Source organism: Nerophis lumbriciformis, linkage group LG33, assembly GCF_033978685.3.
Source record: "Nerophis lumbriciformis linkage group LG33, RoL_Nlum_v2.1, whole genome shotgun sequence".
Taxonomy (NCBI): domain Eukaryota; kingdom Metazoa; phylum Chordata; class Actinopteri; order Syngnathiformes; family Syngnathidae; genus Nerophis; species Nerophis lumbriciformis.
This window is the reverse complement of record NC_084580.2, coordinates 8,566,019-8,592,798: the sequence shown is the minus strand read 5'-3', so window position 1 is coordinate 8,592,798 and position 26,780 is coordinate 8,566,019. Positions and strand designations below refer to the sequence as shown.

Sequence of the window (26,780 nt, the reverse complement as noted above, 5' to 3'; positions counted from 1 at the left end):
ACAGTTGGTCGCTACATCTGTAAGTGCAAGTAAAAACTCTCCTATGCAAGGCGAAAACCGTTTATCAACAACACCCAGAAATGTCGTCGGCTTCGCTGGGCCTGAACTCATCTAAGATGGACTGATACAAAGTGGAAAAGTGTTCTGTGGTCTGACGAGTCCACATTTCAAATTGTTTTTGGAAACTGTGGACGTTGTGTCCTCCGGACTAAGAGGAAAAGAACCATCTGGATTGTTATAGGCGCAAAGTTGAAAAGCCAGCATCTGTGATGGTATGGGGGTGTATTAGTGCCCAAGACATGGGTAACTTACACATCTGTGAAGGCGCCATTAATGCTGAAAGGTACATACAGGTTTTGGAGCAACATATGTTGCCATCCAAGCAACGTTACCATGGACGCCCCTGCTTATTTCAGCAAAACAATGCCAAGCCACGCGTTACATCAACGTGGCTTCATAGTAAAAGAGTGCGCGTACTAGACTGGCCTGCCTGTAGTCCAGACCTGTCTCCCATTGAAAATGTGTGGCGCATTATAAAGCCTAAAATACCACAACGGAGACCCCCGGACTGTTGAACAACTTAAGCTGTACATCAAGCAAGAATGGGAAAGAATTTCACCTGAGAAGCTTAAAAAATGTGTCTCCTCAGTTCCCAAACGTTTACAAAGTGTTGTTAAAAGGAAAGGCCATGTAACACAGTGGTGAACATGCCCTTTCCCAACTACTTTGGCACGTGTTGCAGACATGAAATTCTAAGTTAATTATTATTTGCAAAAAAAAAAAAAAAAGTTTATGAGTTTGAACATCAAATATGTTTTCTTTGTAGTGCATTCAATTGAATATGGGTTGAAAAGGATTTGCAAATCATTGTATTCCGTTTATATTTACCTCTAACACAATTTCCCAACTCATATGGAAACAGGGTTTGTACAATCATTCCCTTTATCCTTCTAAATTGTTTCAATAATGGGACATATACACATTTTCATGACCGTGATATAGTCTGTATTGTTTTATTCAATGTCACCATACAGTCACATTTGGACTACTTCATCATCACATGGAGTTGAACTTATTTATTTACAGTTACCTCAACCCTGAGGCGTGTTGGAATACAATGATTCTCCATGGTTCTCCATCAATGTGAATGCTAAATGAAATACATAAAAAAATAATATATTTCACAAATAGTGGCTGATGGTGTTTGTCTTGTAAACTGCAGAGAGCGGCAGGTTTTTATTTGAAGTGCTAGTATAAGTATATTAAAGGAGAAGCCACTATTTAGGGATATACATTATTATGAGTGACGTATGTGAGGGCAAAAGGCATATAGTGGAATAGCGCGCTTGTACTGAGGAATGCAGCGTTAGTATTCAGTCTGCCCCCTGGTGGCCACATGCAGCAGGCGCAGCAGCAGCTCTGCAGGTGAGCCCCCTGCAGAGGTTTGGGCCTGATCTTGAGCCTCAGCCTCTCCCAGGCAGGAGGAGTCTACTGCACAGCTCTCTGCAAAACAAATAAGACACAGTGAAAACTCTACTCTCCATTGACGGCATACATGGTATTTATTTGACTAAAAGGTTACCAGAGGTGCAGCAGAGGCCCGAAGCGGCGCAGTGACCACCTTCGGATCCACAGGATCGCCCCCCAGGCTGACAGGGGGTGAGCAGGTAGTTCTCCTCCAAACAATGAGATGTTTCTGGGGAGCCCAGTAGGCAACCAAAGCCTTCCACACAGCAGATATTGGGGCCGAAGCAGCGCCCCCTCTCACCAGGACCACATGACATGCACTGGAAAGAACAATGGAGACACATTATATACTATCTATCTGATCCTGATTGTATCGCGTCTTTGCGTTAGGTTAATGCTTGACTTTTTTTCACAAGTTAGGACTACAATTTTTTTGTATTGTAAATTATTATTATTTTTTTTACTATTTTCTGTCAAATTATCTTAGAACCATACACAGTCAATAATCATAATTAAATAATATATTATGCGGTTAGATTGTTGCAAATGTAATTTAATGTACTGCATTTTGTTACACACACACATGATAGATTGCGCAATGTGTTTTTTTTAAATGTTTAAATAGTTAGATGGTCAGTATTTCTATTTAAAGACTGTGTACATATCCCATCTTTATGTATAGTGCTTTGGTATTTTATACAAATTTTAATTTAAAATGTAAGATAACATGTTCCATATATTTCATGTATATATATATATATATATATATGTAAAATTGAACAAAAACATAATTTTAACATTATCAGAAACTGTGTACACATCCCATATGTATAGTGCGTTTGTATATCAGAATCAATGTATGTATATATATATATACATATATATATATATATATTTTTTGTACATATACATAAGCGTAAATGTGTATGTATACATATATGTATAGTGCTTTTGTACATATATATATATACATATACACACACACACACACACACTGTATATATATATATATATATATATATATATATATATATATATATATATATATATATAAGGGCTATCAAAATTAACAAGTTAACTCATGTGATTATTTACAAAAAATTATTGCATTAATCATGAACACACCTGGATTAATAATGCAATTTATTTTGACCGTACAAGCTCTTTTGACCTTAACTGCTATACAGTCAGTGATCAGATCAATGCATACGTCAGTACAAAAATGAATGAGGAGACGCCAAGCCAACTGGTGTGCTCGCTGGCAAATTTCACTCCAAAACAGCCTGAAAGAACTTTAGATTAAACTGCTACCAAGTTTTGTGCAATTAAAGGCATGTAATCAAATAAAAGGTGAAAAAAACGTTCCTGGATGACATTTTGACGATAAAATTGCATTTGTGCATGATTAATCCAAATTCTAAAATGTGATTAATGGTAGTTAATTTGAAAGCCATAATATATATATATATATATATATATATATATATATATATATATATATATATATATATATCTATCTGTGTTGGTCCTGTGATGAGGTGGTGACTTGTCCAGGGTGTACCCCACCTTCCGCCTGAATGCAGCTGAGATAGGCTCCAGCACCCCCGGCGACCCGAAAGGGACAAGCGGTAGAAAAAAAATGGATGGACGGATGTGTGTGTGTGTATATATATATATATATATATATATATATATATATATATATATATATATATATATATATATATATATGTATGTATGTATGTATGTATGTATGTATGTATGTATGTATGTATGTATGTATGTATGTACACACACACACACACACACACACACACACACACACATGTATATTAGGGCTTTCAAATTATTTTATTATCAGATTAATCACATTTTACAATTTGGATTAATCATGAGATTATATACATATACATACAGTATAAGATATAAAATATATGTGTGTGTATGTATGTAATTTAACATATATTTTAACATTTTATTATTAGTATATTGTGATAATGATCCAAATACTTTATATCATCAACATTAATAATAAGGTTACCTATTGATTTGTTTTTAATCTAAAAGTTTTTTTCCCCAATAATCAAATAGTGCATATGATAAATACACATAATCATAGGGTCCATATTAGGTTTCACTATTTAATCAACTAATGCACAAGTTATTCCACATATTTATTTGATTGATATTTAAACTGTCTACTGACAGTATTTAAACAAATTGATCATAAACTATTTACTGCATGGATCAAAGACCTTACAATTGACATTTTAAAACAACATATATAAAATATATGTATAAATCATCATTTTATACTTATAATTCATATTCTTGATTTATTATTTTGATTAAATCATAATGTCATGAGGTAGTGCATACACAATAAACCTTTACAATGGAACAGCACTGTAATAAACTATCATGATAATTTAAAAACGGTTACAAATAATACAATGGCAACAGAATTATTTTAAAAATGAAAATAATAAAAATCGTCGTAATAAGTACTAAAATAGGATTTTATAGCAGCATTGCATTAGAATTAATGATTAAAAAAATACTAATAATGTAATGGCATTATACCATTACCTATAGTCTTGATGATAAAACATAACTAATACAAATAATGTGGTTGGATTATATTTTAAATGAGAATTTATGGATAAAAATATTTCATATTTGCCCACCTGTCTGAGTCCAGTCTCGGCCAAGGCTCTCTTGCCCCCCCTAGGACAGTTCTGGATGTAGCAGGCGGAGGAGAAGGCGACGTTGAGGGCGAGCAGTCCCAGGGCGCAGAGGAGGAGCACGGAGTGAGACATCGCTGCTTGCCGGTGGTGTTGATGATGCTGGTCGCTGATGTGTTGGAAGATGTTCGCTCCACCTGGCGGATGGATGTTTTGACAAGGAGTTACCACTCCGCATTCTTTTTTATAAGCACATGATTGACACTTGTTTGAGACGTCATAGCGAGAGGTCGAGGCAGATGTGTTTGTGCATCACTTATCCGCACACAAATCTTTTTGTCTGTATTCCACATGCAGAAACAATCTAGCTGGTGGCAAAAGGACAACCAATAAAAACAAAAAAACTAAATTATGCCCATCATAACTAATTAACACTCCATCATGATCATGCAGTCAAACCACTTATCATATCTGAACCTTTACCCCCTAGTGTTTTGTTTTTTATAAATACTAATGAAACAAACAAAAAAAATGGGCATTTTTAATCAAACTCAGGTTATTACTGTGTTCAGCATTCTGTCTCACCAATTAGGTGTTTTCTTGGTGTTTAACAATTCAACAATAACTTGCCAAGCTGATCTTTAATCAGACTGGCTGCATTCAAGCGACATATGTCATTAATTATAACAGAATATATTCTGCATGAAATACATTTAAAAAAAACTCGCAACATTATCTCTACACAAGAAGGGGTAATAAAAAAAAAATTACAAATACAGATGTCCGATAAAGGCTTTTTTGCCGCTATCCGATATTCCGATATTGTCCAACTCTTAATTACCGCTACCGATATATACAGTCGTGGAATTAACACATTATTATGCCTAATTTTGTTGTGATGCCCCGCTGGATGCATTAAACAATGTAGCAAGGTTTTCCAAAATAAATCAACTCAAGTTATGGAAAAAAATGCCAACACGGCACTGCCATATTTATTATTGAAGTCACAAAGTGCATTATTTTTTTTAACATGCCTCAAAACAGCAGCTTGGAATTTGGGACATGCCCTCTCTGAGAGAGCATTAGGAGGTTGAGGTGGGTGGGGTTGAGGTGGGAGGGCGGGGGGGTAAAGGGTAGCGGGGGTGTATATTGTAACGTCCCGGAAGAGTTAGTGCTGCAAGGGGTTCTGGGTATTTGTTCTGTTGTGTTTATGTTGTGTTACGCTGCGGATGTTCTCCTGAAATGTGTTTGTCATTCTTGTTTGGTGTGGGTTTACAGTGTGGCGCATATTTGTAACCGTGTTAAAGTTGTTTATACGGCCACCCTCAGTGTGACCTGTATGGCTGTTGACCAAGTATGATTGCATTCACTTGTTTGTGTGTCAAAAGGCGTATATATTATGTGATTAGGCCGGCACACAAAGGCAGTGCCTTTAAGGTTTATTGGCGCTTTGTACTTCTTCCTACGTCCGTGTACACAGCGGCGTTTTAAAAAGTCATACATTTTACTTTTTGAAACAGATACCGGTAATTTCCGATATTACATTTTAAAGCATTTATCGGCCGATAAGATCGGCAGTCCGATATTATCGGACATCCCTAATTACAAACATAAAATACAGGTGCATCTCCATAATTACAATATATTGAAAAAGTACATTTATTTCAGTAGTTCAATTCAAAAAGTTAAACTCTTCTGATTCACTGCACATAATGAAATATTTATTAATGTTAATGATAGCTTTCAGCTTTTCTGAACCCCAAGTTCGCTATCTCATAAAATTAAAAAGAATTGCAACAAATTCCTATATTGTAAACTACAGGCATCGAACTCAAGGCCCGGGTGGGTATATCTGGCTTACCACATGATCTGATCACTGACTGTATAACAACCCGGCCCACCTTTCAGGTAACCATCCGCGGTTAAAGTAATGGAGTACGTACGGTCAAAATAAATTGTATGATTAACAAGCGTTTATGCATTATTAATGTGATTATTCACATGAGTTAACTCTTTATTTTTGACAGCCCTACTTTATTATCTCTTAATATTATCTTTTCATGCAACAAACACATTAACATATATTACCGATTTCTTTTGTTACAATAAAAACTTTAATTAGTACTCGTCACCGTGCCTGACATTTGATTTCAAAGAAAGTTATCCATCTATTTGTACATAAAAAAATACAATAATCAAATGCAAACACAATTGTGTAATATCATGAGGTAGTTACACACATACATTCACGGTTGCAAGCAGCCATAATTGCAATGTGTCCCTCAATAAGAACAGGTTTGACACCCCTGTTGTAAACTATTGAGTCATGCTCAACTGACAGAAAGAAAATGGTGACAATAATTACATTTATTGAGATGCATTGGTAATTGCATAAATACATTTATTAGTGAAAGATGATGTAAAATTGAATTGACATGTCCAACTTATCTCACACTCCACAATTGCGCAAAATCGGTGGTATTTGCATTTTTTAATGATTTAAAACATATTGCTTTAAAAACCTGCAATGGGCTTCAGATGAATAATTCTAAAATATCCTTAAATTGTAATCAATTATTGCTCAAAAGAGTAAGCATTAACCATTTTAGAGTTGTCTGTGGTTATTTTACATGCAGTCCTTACTGAGCGGATACAGGATCATGACCTTGATTTACACTTGATGTTGTCATGGAAACCAACATAATACAAAATAAATTGTCACCGTTTTTGTTTCGTTTCAAGATACTGACACATAGGCAATACACACGCTGATGTTCTTTTACGTTGTGTTCTATTTTTGCATTAATCGTAGAGAGGTTATGACGTTACATGGTGGGTGTAAAATGGTGCCAGAAGGTCAGATGATACTCTTCACAAGGATCACGAAGCCTTGGTCTCCTCAATTTCTTCCTTTATTCTATGCTGCATGCACAGTGTCCTCAAGTCTCTCTTTGTGTGTCCACAAACCATTTGAACCAAGGCTGCAAGTCCCTCAATGAAAAGGCAGGAAGCAGGAGAGGGTTTTTCTTTTCTTTCTCCAAACTCATTTTACGCAATACATTTTTGTGCAACTTGTGATGACATTAAGGAATACTGTACATAATAAAAAAGACTGTTTGGGGACCTTTACCTTGAGAACAGCTTGTTTCTTTGACACTGTCTCCGGGCAGGCTAGTGATGCACACGTATGATGTCACTGCGAGACGTAGGGCTTTGGCAGTTAGGACACTGGATGAAAGGTGGCAATGTGGCGACAGAGTTCAAAGATGGCGAGTCTTTCTGCAGGCAAGTGCGGCACAGCAAATGACCGCAGAGCAAGCGGTAAACGGGCGGTAGAGGTTTGGAGTAAATGGAGAGCACTGAGGAACAAGATGAGCACCGGCCATCATTCCCTAGGACGACAATTATTGGTGTAAAGTTAGACACAAGTGAAGACATAAGTTAATAGAGTGAAGTTTGAAGTTTTGGTAACCTGGTACTGTTAGAGTGGCAGGGAAAGGAAGGGCCTGCTCCCGCAAGGACAAGTTTGAGGTAAAAGAGGGTCGTCCCTTTAAGACGGAGGAAAGGGCATCATCTAGGCTGGCTGACAGACGTTGTTCATGTGAGCTACTGCTGCTTTCCTGCCCTGTGGAAGAGACATCACAGGGAATACAAGCTATAAACACTAGACGGATAAGCGGAAGAAGATGGATGGAAGGTATGCATTGTCAATTATTGCAAAGAATTGTGTCAATAAAGTGGAATTTAATCAGTTTGAATAAGTTTACAGTATTTGGACTCTCACCATTTCTTGGTACTTTAATTTGAGGTGATTGCTCAGCTGTTGGTGGTTCTGATCCACTCCGGTGTCGTTTCTTCCTTTCATCCACATTTCTACAATCTGATGACTTTGCAGATTCAAAGTCCTCTGTGTGTCTGTCTGTAGTTGTTGCAGAGTGTTGATAGGGACAAGGGCCTATCAGCCTCGACGGTTGTGGCTTCTTGACCTCCGCTCGTCTTCCTGACGTTCCGTCCCTCCTTGCGTGTCCGTTCTGCAGGACAAAATGGTCGATGCGGTGTTTCAGCTGGGGATTGGGCAGAGGCTGGGAGGAGGCGCTGAACAGGACACCGGTGAATGGGTCACTAGCGGCTCGCCCCCAGGTCGCCTCCCTCTTCTGGTGTTCCTCCAGGGTTGTGCTGTCCACTGAGACGCCACTCGGGAGGAGCATGGGCAGCATCATTATTTCCTGGGTTATGGGGTCAAGAAACTCCTCTGGGGTTGAGAGAGTGCTGGAAGCAGACAAAAAGGCAGCGGATACTTGTCAGAAAACTGTGAAACGTAATGTGTCATTTATTTTATATACCGTATTTTTCGGACTATAAGTCGCAGTTTTTTCATAGTTTGGCCGGTGGTGCGACTTATACTCAGGAGCGACTTATGTGTGAAATTATTAAAACATTACCGTAAAATATCAAATAATACTATTTAGCTCATTCACGTAAGAGACTAGACGTATAAGATTTCATCGGATTTAGCGATTAGGAGTGACAGATTGTTTGGTAAACGTATAGCATGTTCTAAATGTTATAGTTATTTGAATGACTCTTACCATAATATGTTACGTTAACATACCAGGCACGTTCTCAGTTGGTTATTTTTGCGTCATATAACGTACACTTATTCAGCCTGTTGTTCACTATTCTTTATTTATTTTAAATTGCCTTTCAAATGTCTATTCTTGGTGTTGGGCTTTATCAAATAAATTTCCCCCAAAAATGCGACTTATACTTGAGTGCGACTTACATATGTTTTTTTCCTTCTTTATTATGCAATTTCGGCCGGTTCGATTTATACTCCGGAGCGACTTATACTCCGAAAAATACGGTATATATATATATATATATATATATATATATATATATATTTTTTTTTTAATTTAAGTTGATAGTGATAAACGCTTATTTAAAGAAACAAAAAGAAATGTAAAAAATATACATAAATTAAAGATGCATCAATAATCAATTTTTAAAACAATCGTAGCGCCTGAATCGTAATCGTAATTCATTCTCAAGTTTTCAAGTGAACGCCACTTAAAGACGTGACGGATGTATATATATTTTTTTAAAGCATTTGAAACAAAAAAATAAATAAGTAAACTAAACAAAGTATTTGAGCTTCTACACGGAAGCTGCCGTTTTGTGGTGGCACTCAATTGTATCTTGCACTTGTGTTACTGTGGTGTTATAACACCTCTACTTGATGCACAGCTTGCTTTTCTCTGTATTTAATTGTTGCTACCTAAGCAAACAACAGTTAATACCTGGTAGCTTTTCCAAAAGGGCTTTGTTTACATCTTAATTTCTTTAAGTTTATGGATTGCAATGCCTTAAAGCTGTTAGTTCTACTATTTGCTCATAATTAATGCAGGCACCGCCTGTTTTGTATGTGTCCATAAAAAAAAAAAAACACATTAAATTGTTCTGACATGATACATTTAATTTTATTTTCACCATGCAAAGCTTCCATCTTCATTAAATTGCATTTGTATCGTATCGTAATGTTTTAAAAACTATTGTTAGTAGGGCAGTAACAAATCGGCACAAATCGATAACCCATTTTTACTTTAGAGATATGAATACATAATTTGGTGAGCCTCTGGATTGATCTATATCTAGTATAGCTCGGTCTATGTCCAGTTGGAAAGTCATGAATCGGTTGACTGAAGATCTGTTTTAAAATATGTCCGTTCCAATCTTGCGATGACATAATCATAGTAACATTTTCAATCGCGACTGTCAACATTAACAGAGCAACATGGCAGGCAGCACCTAAAGAGTTAAACAATGCTCCCCTGAATTGGGATTTTATACCGAGTACCGTTATTTTTAGGTACCAGTTCTTAATTGGGTCTGTCCAAGCGAACCGTTAAAATTTTGGACTAATGATACTGCTATCCGTACTTTTTTTCCATCAGACCGTCGTAATTATGACACTGCGGGCTAAAATATTAATTCAGGCGCTGTTACAAAGCATAAAATAAGACACAATTTACCGCCCCATTTCTAGATACGCAGAAGTAAACAACCTCATAGATTTGCGCTAAAACATCATCTAAATGCGGAAAGTCGCAGAAATTGGCTGAAATGCTGTCATTGAAAAGAAAAGGGAAAATAATTTTTACCGTGCTCTGGACAAACACTCACCACCATGGTCTGTGCCAGCCAGGGGCCATCTCTCTATACACAGCAACCCTGCATGGTGCACCCTTCTGGGGCCATTTCTGTGCTTGGCTTTGGGACACACAGCCACCTCAAACTACCAAAATAACTCCAATATACAGCGCCGAACATTTCCTATATGACTTCTACGTGTCAGGTAATATGTTTTTTGCAAATATGATGACTACTTGTCACCAAAAAGTTGTGTGAAAAACACCTCCTACTAACGTTTAAACATCTTCTTTGGTAAGTTTATACATTGACAGCTTCTAATACTATAGTTGGACTACTGTGGTGTTATAACACCTCTTTACTTGATGAACAGCTTGCTTTTCTATGTATTTAATTGTTGTTATTTGAGCAAACAGCAGTAATTACCTGGTAGCTGTTCCAAAAGTGTTTTGTTTACATCGTTTCTTTGCAATGCCGTCTGACCGCCGTCTTATCGAAGGTAAAAGGTGTGCAGTAGTAGGGGCAGTACCTCCCTGCAGTCCTCCTCAATCAGCTCGAGATGATGACTCCTGTGTCTAATCACTAGTTAAGGACACCTGGGTTCTGATCAGCCTGAGCCATAAATGCAGCAGCTTGAACCTGGTCTAGCTCTACCTTCGCATAGGACGCTGTCGGGCGGTAACATGCACACTCCACTTTCTGTCAAACATAATGCTCGATGTATAGACAGTATGTACTAATTGATGCTTTGTCTGTTGTCAGGCAACCGATGCTGGACAATGCTAATGTGACGAAATGCATGATGAAAAGTACCCCGATTGGGAGGATGATTTAAGTTCCATACATTTATCCCCCCCCCCCCTTTGTTAAATAAACCCATTTTCTTGAGAACGGAAGCTTTCTCAGCGTCTTGTTGTTGGTCAGTTTCCACAACATATACATACGGTATATAGATATACATACATATATAAATATAGATATATACATACATATATATATAAATATAGATATATACATACATAAACACATTCAAAAAAAAAAAAATATATATATATATATATACATACATACATATAAATATATATACATACATTACACATATATAAATATTAGGGGTGTAACGGTACGTGTATTTGTATTGAACCGTTTCGGTACGGGGATTTCGGTTCGGTTCGGAGGTGTACCGAACGAGTTTCCACACGAACATATTAAATAGCCGCCTAAGCTAAAGTCTTAACAAGCTGCTCCGCTTCTTCTGCCTCTTTCTCTGTCAGTACTCTACACAGCACCCAGCATTGTCCCACCCACACAACCATCTGATTGGTTACACGCAGAGCGGTAACAGCCAATCAGCAGCGCGTATTCAGAGCGCATGGAGTCAGTGCTCAGGCAGGCAGAGAGGAGAGACGGTGGGATGAGCAGAAAGGTGTTTAGCAGGTAAGCATCAGGCAGCGGACTCTCCCCAAATTATAATAAACACCTCCCAGTCAACTACTCGTAACATCACTATGAGCCCGTTGACGATCTAGAAACAAACACCAGCTCAGCTCGCTCGCAGTCCTGGCTTGAGGTGAAGGCTAATTAGCTTTTAGCGTAACGTTAGCTCATTTTGGGGTGTGTGTGTGTGCGTGCGTGTGTGTGTTACGGACAGCAAAGCCCTGTCTGTCTGTTATTTCACTTTACCCTTTTCTGTGTTGATTGAGCTGTGTTGAAGCAGCAAAAAAGGACATTATGTTAAATGAAGATGTTCTGTCTCTGATAGTTGATATAATAATGTAACTGCATCATTAAGCATACATGAACTCCATGGTGTTCAGGGATGAATAGTCTCTCTTATTGCTATTGTACTATTTTTTCAGCTATAGTTACATTAATCATTAGTAATGTAGCAGCCTAGTTTTGAATGGCAGGGTCCCTGCTATCACATGTTGATAAAAATCTAACATTTACATAATAAAAATCAACTACAGGCTTCCCAAATGCTGTAATAAATTAAGCATGATGAGTTGACTTGAAACTGTTTAATGTTGCACTTTTTATATGTAAAAGAAAAGCTTGGTCATTTTATTTAATCTCTAAACTTGAGGCAGTTTAATGTTGATTAACGTGGGCAGAATTATTATAGTGTTCCCAATGTTAAAAGGATAAAGCCATTGTTTACAAATTTGGTAAATAAATAACCAAAAAATTTATATTTTGTTGTTTTCTTACTGTAACGAAAATGAACCGAACCGTGACCTCTAAACCGAGGTAAATACCGAACCGAAATTTTTGTGTACCGTTACACCCCTAATAAATATAAATACACATTAATAAATATACATACATACACATACAAATATATATGTACACATACAAACACATATACAAATATACATACACATCAATAAATTATATATATATATATATATATATATATATATATATATATATATATATATATATATACACATACACACACATATATACATACATACATACATACATACATACATACATACATACATATATATATATATATATATATATATATACATATACATACATACATATAGATATACATACATACATATGTACATGTATAACATATATAAATGTCTCTTCAGGCAGCTGATGTGTGGACGAAAGCTTGCGCTTACTTTAACCAAACAGTAGTAACAAGTCACTTCACATTCTCGTTACTGAAAAAAAATAACCGTTAGTACCGGTAATTATACACAAAAACCGTCATTACCAACACTGGCTGTGATAGTGGTGAGAAGTAAACTACTCAGCCAGCCTTAATACCGCTGATGAGTTCATTGCACTCATGATCCAACAGATCAATTGATTTTTGTAAAAAATAACTACAAAAAGCACCCTGCTTTGAGTGACTATCCTAATGAAATAATGTAAGACAAGGCCAAACCATTTACCTTGAAGGTGTGTCTTGCTGGGGCTGCTCAATGTGACTGACAGAAGCAATAGGTCGAGGTAGCGGTCTTCGACTGGCCCTGTGGACGAGATGAATTTTCTCTACTTCCTCTGGAGGGCAGCAACGAGCCGGCTGCCCCCACACCACCAAAGCCTTGAGGCCCAGAGCAGATGCAGCCCCGCCGAAAGGCAAAGTCACGCGAAGCTGTGTGACAGAGCTCAAAGAAAGATGACCTCGACTCCACAGATCTTCTGTGCGACAGTTGTCTGGTTGAGGAGGAGGAGGAGAGGAGAGGAAGGGAGGCCGTGGGCGAAATGCAGAATGACAGAAGCAAACTTTGGTTTCCTCCTTGAGTTCACAACGGCCAACCAGTTTAAAATCAGGCCCAGGATTATTAAACCGAGTGTCTGGTTGAGAATGACTTTTGGTCTTTTGTTTGCACATGTCACCTCTTTGTTCAGTCCCCTCACGCCATGCTTGAAAATAGCCATTTAACCTGCCAGCGTGATTGTCCTGCTTTCCTTCTTCCCCCTTCTTGTCCACCTTGAGTCGGTGATTGACTTGGTTCAGTCCCTCGGCTTGGCCAAAATTCTGGGGAGGAAGCAGATCGGAATTGGTGCTGATCTCCAGTCTCTTACTGGTCTGCCCTAGGTCCATGCCCCAAGGCCACAGTTCCACGTCCACCCTGCACAGCTCCACCTGGAAGCCAAACTTTAACGTCACCTGTGCAACAAAAATGGATTGTTAAAAACCAAAGCTTTCGATTGTAGAAAATTGCAAATATCCAGATGCAAACGAATATTTCAAGATATAAGCTGCCTCTCAAGTTTTTGTTATGGTTTTAATTGCAAGCATAAATTGGAGTTATCTGCTCATCCAACCACTGGTATGGCGAAAACGAGTGCGAAGGAGAGCACAGAGAAAAATAAGTCAACACCCACCGAATCAGAAAAACAAACCATTAAAAACATGTCCTACCTCAGGATGTAACGATTAACAGTAATAACACCTGTGGTAAAACTCCCGACGATTAGTATTATCGTATTAAATTAAAATAATCGAAAAAAACTGATTGATAAGTGCAATTTAAAAAAAAATATTGGACTGACTGGCGCTGGCTTGCTAGCTTAAATGCTAACATACAAACAAGAGACATTACGAACACTAACCCCAATAGGAAACGACATATTCCACAAGATAAACTTATTCAAACACTTTGCAGTTTGAGCACTTAAGACATTAAATATGTAACATTAAACCTACAAGCTGTGCTCTCTTAACAGAGTGATCACTCGGCGTTTTAGTCCCCAAAAAGGAGGTGTTTTTACAATGCGTTCAAAGACTGCTGAACAGAATAGGGCACCACAATGCCCACCAGAAATAATAATAATAAAAAGTATTTGTTACACACTTTTCATTTAAATACATCTTAAAATGCTACATTACTAATCAATATTTAAAACAATAAAATATTTGCCATTAAACATAAAATACAGTAAAATAATCAGTGGAGCATAAAAAACACAAAACTTGTCAACAAATGGGTTTGTGCATATTTAAGATATATATATAAAAAAAACTTGGTTAAAATATTTCAGTGTGTGTATATAAGTAATTTCAGAGCACAATCAACAATGCCACACTAATGATAATAATCGTGATAATTTTGGTTACGGTAATCATGATAGGAAATGTTCATATCGTTACATCCCTAGTCCCTACCGTGTAACTGACCCTTCGAGGCAGCCTGACGGCAGGACCGTCAATATGTGTCACACGAAGCAGGAGCCAGCCTCCATACCACGTAGCTAAAATCATCCAAACAACGGATGTCTATCCAGGAAAAAATGGATAAGCTACAGATGGGGTGGTATGACATGTTTTAGTTTGTTCTGTCTCATGACGCTACAAACTGGACGATCAAGACTTACCCTTAGTACACAGACAATCAGACACAGCTGACTTTGGGCTAGAGGCAGTGTGCACCCAAGACTGGTGGCCAGCCAATCACAGGACTGTGATGCAGCTCGTTAAGGAAAATGTATATAAAAAGTTCACTTAGAAATTACATTGCATGATAGTATGGATCAAAATCTACTGTACATTTCCCAATAATTCAGGCAGACAGAAACCTAGAACAGATAGTGTTCAATTTTGAAGTTCTGTTTTTTGTGAAAAGTTTGGGCCTGATTCACTAAGATCCAAATACCACGCGCTAAACAGCGTTTATTACGAGTGGGCGTGTTACTACTAAACTACTAACACTGCATGTGCAATTGAAAAGTGGTGCAGACCACCTTATTTAAATGAAGATTTTGCGTGCATACAAGACTTTTACCACGGAGACGATAATTTCCAGCGGGCAGCGCGGTGGAAGAGGGGTTAGTGCATCTGCCTCACAATACGAAGGTCCTGAGTAGTCTTGGGTTCAATCCCGGGCTCGGGATCTTTCTGTGTGGAGTTTGCATGTTCTCCCCGTGACTGCGTGGGTTCCCTTCGGGTAGTCCGGCTTCCTCCCACTTCCAAAAACATGCACCTGGGGATAGGTTGATTGGCAACACTAAATTGGCCCTAGTGTGTGGATGTGAGTGTGAATGTTGTCTGTCTATCTGTGTTGGCCCTGCGATGAGGTGGCGACTTGTCCAGGGTGTACCCCGCCTTCCGCCCGATTGTAGCTGAGATAGGCTCCAGCGCCCCCCGCGACCCCAAAAAGGGAATAAACGGTAGAAAATGGATGGATGGATGGACGATAATTTCCTGCACATTCATGTTATCATGTGTGCAATGTGTTGAAGCGGTGGTACACATTAGGGATGTCCCGATCCGATATTTGGATCGGATCGGCTGCCGATATTTGCCAAAAATTGCGTATCGGCAAGGCATGGGAAAATGCTGATCCAGATCCAGTTTAAAAAAAAACTCTGGTCCGTGTTTTCCAACGCACCGATTTAAATAATACATTCCACTTTTCTGCTGCTCCGTAATTTCCGTTCCGCATTTTCCAGCACACCTTCAACACATCTACAGGTCTGTGAATTCTCACGCAGTTGCTTTTAGCTGCTGGCATTACACGACAGGCTCTTCTCACTCTTTCCTGTGTCTCCCTCTCACAGACAGCAAGTGCACCTTCTTACACACGTCACATAATGTCACGACACACGTCACATACGTATACGTCCTCCCCGAGCAGAGAGGTAGCAGCATGGCTAACGTTAGCTGTGATGCTAGCGCAGCCGTGCGAGCAACGCTCCCTCTAAGGTGCTCGCCTGTGCAATTGCGCACTGTTTAAGCGTCCTCTGCGCATAGCAAATCTATGCCACGCACAAAATCAAATAAAAAAATAAGCGCATAACAATTTTCAACACACGGACACGACAGAGAAAACAGTTTTCGTCATCATTGTTCAAATATTGTGACGTCTGTCGAGACGCTTATCTCCATTCGGTGCCACACGTCCACACCATCAAAATGCTGAGGCAAAAATTTCCACATCAACACCGTATGAAAAAATTAGTGATTTTTTTTAGTTGTGATTTCCTTGTCTGCATGAAAGTTTAAAAGTAGCATATATTAATGCAGTATGAAGAAGAATGTTTTAATGTAGACATGCAAGCCTTGAAAGAAAATTTTGAAAACCAAGACTACATTTCCTGCAAATGGGTGCATTTCTACCCTATATTTTAACTTTAGATTTATTCTCATATCAAACTCTTTTGGCTGTCTTTTTGACACTTACATCCGGTGCCCCCCTCCACACCCTGGATTATAAATAATGTAAATAATTCAATGTGATTATCTTGTGTGATGACTGTATTATGATGATAGTATATATCTGATAGTATATATCTGTATCATGAATCAATTTAAGTGGACCCCGACTTAAACAAGTTGAAAAACTTATTGGGGTGTTACCATTTAGTGGTCAATTGTACGGAATATGTACTTCACTGTGCAACCTACTAATAAAAGTCTCAATCAATCAATCAAAGCACATAGAATCATCATACTGCTGTGATTATATGCACAAAGTGTTCATTCAAGGCTAAGGCAAAATATCGAGATATATATTGTGTATCGCAATATGGCCTTAAAATATCGCAATATTAAAAAAAAGGCCATATCGCCCAGCCCTAGTTCAATGATGCCATTTCTGTTTGTCATGTATAATTTTGTCTATTTTGTGTTTATCCTTGAATAAACAGGTCAGTTTCTTGTTACCAACCATTGTGTATTATTCAAACTCCCCTAATTCAGCTGGCTAGTTGTTATCAAGAGTACTAAAACCCTTTTCAACATGATTCTGACAACTAAGTAGGCTAAATAACTTTAAACTTTAATACATGCTCGGATAGGCCAGTATCGGTCAGTATCGGTATCGGTATCGGATCGGAAATGCAAAAACAATATCGGTATCGAATCGGAAGTGCAAAAACCTGGATCGGGACATCCCTAGTACACATATATAATCCTTAACACCTTTTCTGAATCGCAATCTACACAACAGAAACATATGCACACTGGCATTAAATTCTGTGCACAAGGCTGTGGATTGCATCACCAGCGCATTCGTGCGTCTGGAATGACTCGAACACAAGAAATTGCGCAATGAAATAATTTTTTTCATGTAGGAGATATAGTAATACATTTCCTAAATTAAAAAAACAAACAATTTAAATAAAAAAAACGCTGGCAGACACCAAAACGCATCAATTGAATTAATTTTAATTAGCCCCATAAGTTATTTGGAGGCTCTAAATTGTCCATAGGTATGAATGTGAGTGCTAATGATTGTCTATATATGCCCTGCAATTTCCCCACCTCTCGCCCAATGTCAGCTGGGATAGGCTCCAGCTTACCCATGCAACCCCAATGGTAAATGGTAAATGGGTTATACTTGTATAGCGCTTTTCTACCTTCAAGGTACTCACAGCGCTTTGAAACTATTTCCACATTCACACACTGATGGCGGGAGCTGCCATGCAAGGCCCTAACCACGACCAATCAGGAGCAAGGTTTAAGTGTCTTGCCCAAGTACACAACAGACGTGACTAAAATGGCGGAAGCTGGGATCGAACCTGGAACCCTCAAGTTGCTGGCACGGCCGCTTTAACATCAAAGCCACGCCGTCCCGTCCCATCAATGATGACAAGCGGTACAGAAAATGGATGGATGTACAAGTTAGTTGTGCTAGTTTTCATTAGCTTGTAAATGAGCTGGTCCATTGTACGTTAGCATTAAGCTAGCTGCATTAGAGCTAACCTTCATCCTGTAGAATTGTATTGCTTTTTTTTCCAGTTTATACCAAACGATATTAATAATTTTATCTGATTCCGAGATGTATGTGTACTTCATGTGTCCTTAGTTTTACAGTGACTTCGTTGTGGAGAATATCAATAAAAAGCACCTCAATTTATTTTATTCCATCTCTAATTCAAAATTCCAACATTCAGGGAGGGCAGAATATAGTGCAGTCTGTGTTACATTGTACAATAAGCAACAACAATTGAAAAAATAGAGCAAAACTTTATAATATAGGAAGAAATATATGTTAATACTAATAGCTAGTAAAACAGAGTTATTGTACATATGTATAACATCTCTTTAGCCTTTTAAAAAAAAATAAATGCATCACCGCCGATTACGCAAATTATATGATGATGTCACATTCCCACGTCCTTCGCCACACCCCCACTGACATAGGTATATTGCAATCTGAGAGGAACACCAGAGAGGATAATATCACAAACTTTTGGTATGTCAGCATTGTCACGGTCAGTACACCACAAGTAAAGGGAGGATCTGATTGATACATAAATTGGTGGTGTCGATAGTATGGGTAGTATTAGTGTACGATCGATACTGGAAGAATTACATCATTATTTTTATTTTCTCAAAAGGGCAAAAAGCAAATGAGTAGCAGATAGTAGTTTTTGCTTTTATTTATTTATTGTGTACTATTGACTTTGTTTTGCTAAAAAATGCATGTAATAAAAGACAATAAGGAACTAGTTCAAATTCTGTGTTGATATTGTTAACATGTCAATAGCACTCACCATAAATGCATTGAAAAATGTACAGTTAATACATGTGATCGTTATTTGCAGATCTCACTCACGGATGATCGATATCGAAATCGGCAGCACAAAACCTTGATTGGAACTTCCCTCCATCCATTTTCTACCGCTTGTCCCGTTCGGGGTCGCGGGGGGTGCTCATGGAGCCTATTGTCTTACGCCTTCGGGCTTAAAAAGCAAAAACTCACCTGTACAGGTGGACGTAGAAAGTACTCCAGCTTAAAGCCCCGCCTGCGGACAGCAGGGTTTGCTGATATGAGGTTAGTGACGTCATAACCGTCTGCACACAACTGCAATTAGACACAAATAGTAAACGAGTACATTATTTCACACTAAAGTTATAGAAAACATGTACAGTACAAAATTATTTTGTCTTGTGGTACACATTGTACCACATGACAAAATGATGTGTCTGTCCTACAACAAAAACTAGCTGAATGCCATGCACACTTGAGTGAACAAAAATGATTGAAAACCCTCAAATGTCTTAACTTTCAAGGATGAAATCAAAAAACAAATCCAAAACCAGAAAATGTGAAAGAGAATACTTCATATATTCAATAGTATGTAGCAAAACCAGATTTTAAATGACAAAACAGAGATAAAAGAACATAACAAGGTCAGTGGGGATTCGGTCTCCCACACACCGCTCTGACCCTCAATGGCTTTATTTTCATGCCTCTCCATCCGTCGTGTTTTTTCTCACTCAAAGTCTAGCAAGATTCTTCCTGTCCATCTCCAAACTTTAAAATGGATGCATTGTACGAATATTTATAACGCAGTAAAACAACATAAATGTTATGTTACTCTACTTGAGAGTACAGAACATAGTCGATGTGGAAAGGGAAGCGACCCTGCTCTATTTGTTGCACATGCATGCATATTTATTCACAATGAGCCCCTAAAAACATCTAGGTCAGGGTTGTCAACACTTTCTTTATTGAGGGTCACATTGCAGTACAGCTGCCTTCAGAGGGCCGTTTGTAACAGTGAATCTACTTTATATGAATATAAATGTATAATAGCCTCATGATGTTACGCATGTGCCTATGCATTTGATATATATTTATCATAAGTCAAGGTGACAAGCAAATATTTAACTTTTAACAAAAAAATTGTAATACAGAAAAAAATAATATATTTGTTGCATGGTCAAATAATATTGAAGTTTAAAATATATGCAATACATGTTTTTTGTTCTGTCAAAATTACAGGAACAAATACATTTAGCAAGAAAGAGTATGTACTTTATTGTCACATAATAATTGCAGGCTTTCACTGGGCCTTGAATTTGACATCTGTGATTTAAAGTTTTAAGGTTTTGGTCTTGAAAAGGCCTTATTAGAATTGTTGTTTCTTAAATAGTGGCACCCTGTAAAGAATCTGACAAAAATGATTTCATCCTTTACATTTCAGCAACAATTTTTATTACAGTACTTTATATCTTGTTTATATTTGTTAGCTTCCGAACTGATGTCGATCCCTGAAATTGGATAATGGCGGATACCAATACCGTAGCTCTGTTGAGTTGAGTTTGAGTTTATTTTGAACATGCAAGCATACAACATGACACATCACAATTTCCAGTTTCTCTTTTCAACATGTTCAAAAAGTAGTAGGAAGAAGCAGAGTTTATTTAATCATACCCCTTTTCTTCAAAATAACAGTTGCTAAAACTTTTGTTCACTTCCTGTTCTCAATTTATTCACAATATACTCCATAAGTAATCACAATAAAAATAAATAAATAAATAAATAAATAATACTCGGTGAAGTAAGTTACATTTCAACAATCTTTGATGTTGTTTCAATAATCTCTATAAGTGTATGTGGATGTACTCCTGAATCTAGGTCTTCTTGTTTAGTCGTCCCTTGGAACATACTGTGTTTGTTTTCTGTCAGAGTCCATTATTATCGTTGTTGTAGAAGCTGTGTAAACTTTAAAATTTGTCCAGGTCCTTGATGTCATGGACAACAAGTACTGTTGGCTTTAATATTATTCCTAATAATGTCCAGCATCCCCCGTGACCCTAAAAGGGACAAGCGGTAGAAAATGGATGGATGGATGTGCGGATCGATACTGAATTATCAATGCCGCCAGTACCAGATCTGTATGCTCTAATAGAGATTCTAAAAAATTAAAATATTTATACTTTTGATACTTTAGTTATTTGAGATAATGAATATGAATATTTGACATCAAGGTTTTAATTAGTGCGATGATGTAACCGCAAGATCCTTTTTTTGTTCTCCGCAGTCATCTAGTTTTTCCAACAGGGAAAAAAAATGTACTTTAGGATGTTCAATAAGTTTTGCTTATAGAAATGAGAGTCCATTTTATTTTTGTGTTTGTTTATTTATTTAGAAAAGCAAAGTTATTTATCTTCCAATTACAGTACAATGGTAAACATCCATCCATTCATTTTCCCTCTCGTCCCTCTACAGCAGTGGTTCTTAACCTGGGTTCGATCGAACCCTAGGGGTTCGGTGAGTCGGGCTCAGGGTTTCGGCGGAGGTCAAGACACACCCGACTCATTGTGTAAATAAAAACTTCTCCCTATCGGCGTATTACAGATATGGCAACAGCAGAAGTCAGACTGATTTGCAAGTGTGTAATTTGTTGTGAGTTTATGCACTGTGTTGGTTTTGTTCTTTGAACAAGGTGATGTCCATGCACGGTTCATGTTGTGCACCAGTAAAAAAACATGGTAACACTTTAGTATGGGGAACATATTCACCATTAATTAGTTGCCTATTAACATGTAAATTAGTAACATATTGGCTCTTAACTAGTCATTATTAAGTACTTATTAATGCCTTATTCGGCATGGCCTTATTATAACCCTAACCCTCTAACCCTGGCCGTAACCCTAACCCTAACCAAATAACTCTAAATTAAGTCTTTGTTACTTAGAATATGTTCCCCTAGTGTCCAAAAAACTCTAAATTAAGTCTTTGTTACTTAGAATATGTTCCCCATACTAAAGTGTTACCAAAAACATGTAACTTTGTCTTGAATTTGAAAAAAGACAACATTTTATTTTTCACTAAAGAAGGGCTCGGTGAATGCGCATATGAAACTGGTGGGGTTCGGTACCTCCAACAAGGTTAAGAACCACTGCTCTACAGTAATGAGATATAAAAGTTGATATCCTTTTTAATGGTTGTTATCATTATCATATCCTATGATTATATTACATTATAATTACTGCATAGTTTTTATTGGCTACTTCTTCAGTTTAAGACCATGATGTAGACAAAAGCTCTGAGTCTGTCTGCATAAAGCCACATTTTTTTTTTACAGTACATTATTGCACATTGTGGCTCCTTGAGACAAGAATATGTTGATTGACAGTCGAGAAGTAACATGTCTTCCATCACTTGTTATTTTTGACGTTTCATGAATAAAATATAAAAAACGCAAATCAAATCACAATTACAATTTTGGAGAGATAAATCGCAATTAGGATTTTTTCTCAAAATCATGCAGCCCTAAACAAAAATACAGTGTCAAGTAACTAAATCATTTAGATCTTGTCTAAATGCAAAGCGATTGGTGGGGACTACTTTTTCTTCTGCCTGGGTAAGAGTGTATGCGCAGGCACAGCAGCACATCTTTATTTAAAAAAATACCAGCAAATCAAATGAGTTTTTCAGTAAAACAGCAGGTGCATGCATTCTTTCATTGTCGATTATTTGGAGACACTACATACAGTGTTGAATATAAAAGTAAATAACAATGTATTCAATGCAGAATAACGCCAAAATGTGTTTCGCAATGTGATTTTATATCGTTTACCAAAGAGCAGCAACACCTGAAATACATATTTTTTTCAATTTTACCAGATACATTAGGTATATTTGCACAAAGTATCGGATAGGTAACGCCGATACCAGCTGGAACTTTACTAGGTATCGGATCAGAAAAAAATCAGTGGTATGGCACATCACTAATCATTACAGTACTATCAGTATCATCTTAGATTTTATATGAGGCTGTATTAAACTCCTTTCTAAGGGTAAATTACTATGTACGAACCTATTCATGTGTAATCCATAGCAGTGATTCTCAAACTGTGGTATACGGGCTCTATCTAGTGGTACGCTAAAGAATCCATCCATCCATCCGATTTCTACCGCTTGTCCCTTTTGGGATCGCGGGGGGTGCTGGAACCTATCTCAGCTACATTTGGGCGTTAGGTGGGGTACACCCTGGACAAGTCGCCACCTCATCGCAGGGCCAACACAGATAGACAGACAACATTCACTCTTAATTAAATATTGCAATGACCCGACCCGAGCCGTTATTAAAGGTTTATCAACCTTCAATAGAAGTCGTTACAATCTGACTATTGTGGGTGGGAGTCGACGCCAAATAAACAATTAAGACACAAAGAGAACCGTCTTACTGCGTCAGTCAGTCAGTCAGAAATACTTTATTAATCCCCGAGGGGAAATTAAAGTCATTTCCATCACTCAACACACGTGAAACCAAATGTTCTCCAAATTCTCCATTTACTTCCACCCATAATTATTGATATTATATCTAAGTGAGTACAATGTTTAACGATTAATTTGATATGATTAATTATTTAAGTACAGTGTTTTATTTTACTATATTCAAATCCACTATTCAGACGGTGTGTAATGTTGCAGTAGCCAAAATATTAAAGACACCTGTTAAAAAAATCTTCTGTAATGGTTTTAATGAATACTTAGGCTTACTATGCTACTGTGTTTTATTGTTGGTCATTATGGTGGTACTTGGAGAGCAAGGTGTTTTTCCAAGGTGCTACCTTGTGAAAAAGTTTTAGAACCACTGATCTATAGTATTTTTGCTTTAAGAATGGTATCTGAAATGTGGAGTGACTGTTCTATTTACATATTTATACAAGTTCGTTCACACACAAGTTATATGACACACTCCTTCATAACTCCTCTTGCTAGTGTTACCATATCTGAGTTATTGTGTAGAAATATGGGGAAATAACTACAAAAGTACACTTCATTCATTAACGGTGTTACAAAAAAGATCAGTGAGAATAATACATAATGTTGGATGTAGAGAACATACAAACCCTTTATTTATTTAATCAAAAATAATGAAATTCCACGACATAGTGAATTTGCAAACAGCTAAAATTATACACAAAGCAAACTATAATCTGCTACCCAAGAATATACAACAATTCTTCTCAACAAAAGAGGAGAAATATAATCTTAGAGAAAGATGTAATTTAAAACATTTGTACGTACGTACAACAGTTAAGACCTTTAGTATATCAGTATGTGGAATTAAATTATGGAATGGATTAAGCAAATAAATTACCGTATTTTTCGGATTATAAATCGCAGTTTTTTTTCATAGTTTGACCGGGGGTGTGAGTTATACTCTGGAGCGACTTATGTGTGAAATTATTAACACATTACCGTAAAATATGAAATAATATTATTTATCTCATTCACGTAAGAGACTAGGCGTATATCAGCAATCGTCTCACACACACACACGTCAACCAATACAAATTTGGCGGGGGCAGGTCATGGCAGAAGTGCATTGTGAAAAAAAAGATGCTACCTGCTACTACTTCCGTACCTGTGAAAATGGATAATTTCAACATTGCCGGTAACTTATAAAAACTGAGAAGGGCTGAACAAAAATGGCTCCGAAAAGGAAATCCTATACTGCAGGTTCCAAGCTGGAAGTAGTGAAATATGAAGCAGAAAACGGCAATCGAGCAGCAGAAAGAAAGTTTGGAGTAAGCGAGAAACTTGTAAGGGACTGGCGAAAAATGTCCCCAAAAAATGCGACTTATGTGTCTTTTTCCTTCTTTATTATGCATTTTCGGCCGGTGCCATTTATACTCCGGAGCGATTTATAATCCGAAAAATACGTTAAACAATGTACTAATATGACCCACTTCAAGAAACTCTTCAAACTTAAAGTGTTTACAAAGTACAAAGAAGAAGAACCATGATAAACATTCGGAATTTATCTCATCAATCCATTAATTTTCAAGATAATCTTACTCATCTCCATCCATCCATCCATTTTCTACTGCTTATTCCCTTCGGGGGCGCTGGAGCCTATCTCAGTTACAATCGGGCGGAAGGCGGGGTACACCCTGGACAAGTCGCCACCGCATCGCAGGGCCAACACAGATAGACAGACAACATTCACACTCACATTCACACACTAGGGCCAATTCTAGTGTTGCCAATCAACCTATCCCCAGGTGCATGTCTTTGGAAGTGGGAGGAAGCCGGAGGAAACCGGAGTACCTGGAGGGAACCCACGCAGTCACGGGGAGGACATGCAAACTCCAACATCTCACCATATAAAATATAACTTACTTCACCAATTATTATTTATTTATTTGTATTGTTATTACTTATGGAGTATATTGTGAATAAATTGAGAACAGGAAGTGAACAAAAGTTTTAGCAACTGCTATGTAAAGGAAAAGGGGTAGGATTAAATAAGCTCTGCTTCTTCCTACTCCTTTTCGAACATGTTGAATAGAGAAACGGGAAAGTGTGATGCATCATGTTGTATGCATGCATGTTCCAAATCAACTCAAACTCAAACCAATACACCAAAAAAAATGGAGGTTTACCTTGTTGGAGCTAATTTCCGTGTTGAAGTGTGCCAGGCAGAGATTCACAACCATGTTCTTCAATCTGGAAAAAGAAAAAAATGTATGGATTCCACTCTATTCAAACAGAGCCATGACGACAGTTTATAGGCCAAGGAGACATGGCTCATTCAAACAGGGACAAACAAATATCTGAAGCAGTTGAACAGAAGAAAAAGATGCTTGAGGTATATAACTTGACCCCGAACATGGTGGTTTTAAATCCACGATGGAGTTATCTTGAATTAACCAAACCTACGTTGACGTCCATCCATCCATCCATTTTCTACCGCTTATTCCCTTTGGGGTCGCTGGAGCCTATCTCAGCTACAATCGGGCGGAAGGCGGGGTACACCCTGGACAAGTCGCCACCTCATCGCAGGGCCAACACAGATAGACAGACAACATTCACACTCACATCCACACACTAGGGCCAATTTAGTGTTGCCAATCAACTTATCCCCAGGTGCATGTCTTTGGAGGTGGGAGGAAGCCGGAGTACCCGGAGGGAACCCACGCAGTCACGGGGAGAACATGCAAACTCCACACAGAAAGATCCCGAGCCCGGGATTGAACCCAAGACTACTCAGGACCTTCGTTGACGTCCAATCATAAGTAAATTCAGATAGCGAGATGACAAAATATAATAAATAAAATGAGCAACTACACATTATAATTCAAATAAAGCTTACTTTGCACGGAGGTAGTGGTGGTTTTAAAGCAGACTATTTAGGTGCTTTTTCAGTCGTTTGTCCATTTTATGTTTGTTTGTAGGAGAAAGCTAACAGCACCATAGTTCAATTCGCCCCGGCTACTCGCTAGCTTAAATGGGAGCAGCTACGGAAGTCGCGAAGGGA

The 26,780-nt window shown here is 37.8% G+C and overlaps 2 protein-coding genes across 4 annotated transcripts; both read right to left on the bottom strand.

Moving 5' to 3' along the window:
* Positions 1 to 1,366: 1,366 nt before the first annotated feature.
* Positions 1,367 to 4,286, bottom strand: avp (arginine vasopressin). Its single transcript, XM_061928291.1, has 3 exons — positions 4,155 to 4,286; positions 1,583 to 1,787; positions 1,367 to 1,503 (listed from the first exon to the last, which is right to left on the bottom strand). The coding sequence occupies exons 1-3, from the start codon at positions 4,284 to 4,286 to the stop codon at positions 1,367 to 1,369; spliced, it is 474 nt and encodes a 157-aa protein (XP_061784275.1).
* Positions 4,202 to 26,780, bottom strand: ubox5 (U-box domain containing 5). 3 transcript variants are annotated; one of them, XM_061928194.1, is made up of 8 exons: positions 26,616 to 26,780; positions 25,906 to 25,969; positions 19,478 to 19,579; positions 13,217 to 13,938; positions 7,936 to 8,420; positions 7,624 to 7,776; positions 7,282 to 7,543; positions 4,202 to 4,348 (listed from the first exon to the last, which is right to left on the bottom strand). In XM_061928194.1, exons 2-7 carry the CDS (start codon positions 25,957 to 25,959, stop codon positions 7,323 to 7,325), a joined length of 1,737 nt encoding a protein of 578 aa, XP_061784178.1. In that variant the 5' UTR covers positions 25,960 to 25,969; positions 26,616 to 26,780; the 3' UTR covers positions 4,202 to 4,348; positions 7,282 to 7,322. The 3 variants fall into 3 exon arrangements, with proteins under 3 accessions (XP_061784178.1, XP_061784177.1, XP_061784179.1); XM_061928193.1 differs by lacking the exon at positions 4,202 to 4,348 and having other exon boundaries at positions 7,169 to 7,543; XM_061928195.1 differs by lacking the exon at positions 4,202 to 4,348 and having other exon boundaries at positions 7,169 to 7,543; positions 13,217 to 13,806.

What these genes read in the sequence shown, in the direction of transcription:
- avp (XM_061928291.1), bottom strand. Translation starts at nt 4,286, where the DNA reads ATGTCTCACTCCGTGCTCCTCCTCTGCGCCCTGGGACTGCTCGCCCTC. An exon ending in CCGAGACTGGACTCAGACAG is followed by an intron (nt 1,788 to 4,154) that starts GTGGGCAAATAT and finishes TGTTCTTTCCAG; the next exon opens with TGCATGTCATGTGGTCCTGG. An exon ending in GGGCCTCTGCTGCACCTCTG is followed by an intron (nt 1,504 to 1,582) that starts GTAACCTTTTAG and finishes TTTGTTTTGCAG; the next exon opens with AGAGCTGTGCAGTAGACTCC.
- ubox5 (XM_061928194.1), bottom strand. Translation starts at nt 25,959, where the DNA reads ATGGTTGTGAATCTCTGCCTGGCACACTTCAACACGGAAATTAGCTCC. An exon ending in AATTAAAGTACCAAGAAATG is followed by an intron (nt 7,777 to 7,935) that starts GTGAGAGTCCAA and finishes TCTCTTCCACAG; the next exon opens with GGCAGGAAAGCAGCAGTAGC. An exon ending in TGCCACTCTAACAGTACCAG is followed by an intron (nt 7,544 to 7,623) that starts GTTACCAAAACT and finishes TTGTCGTCCTAG; the next exon opens with GGAATGATGGCCGGTGCTCA.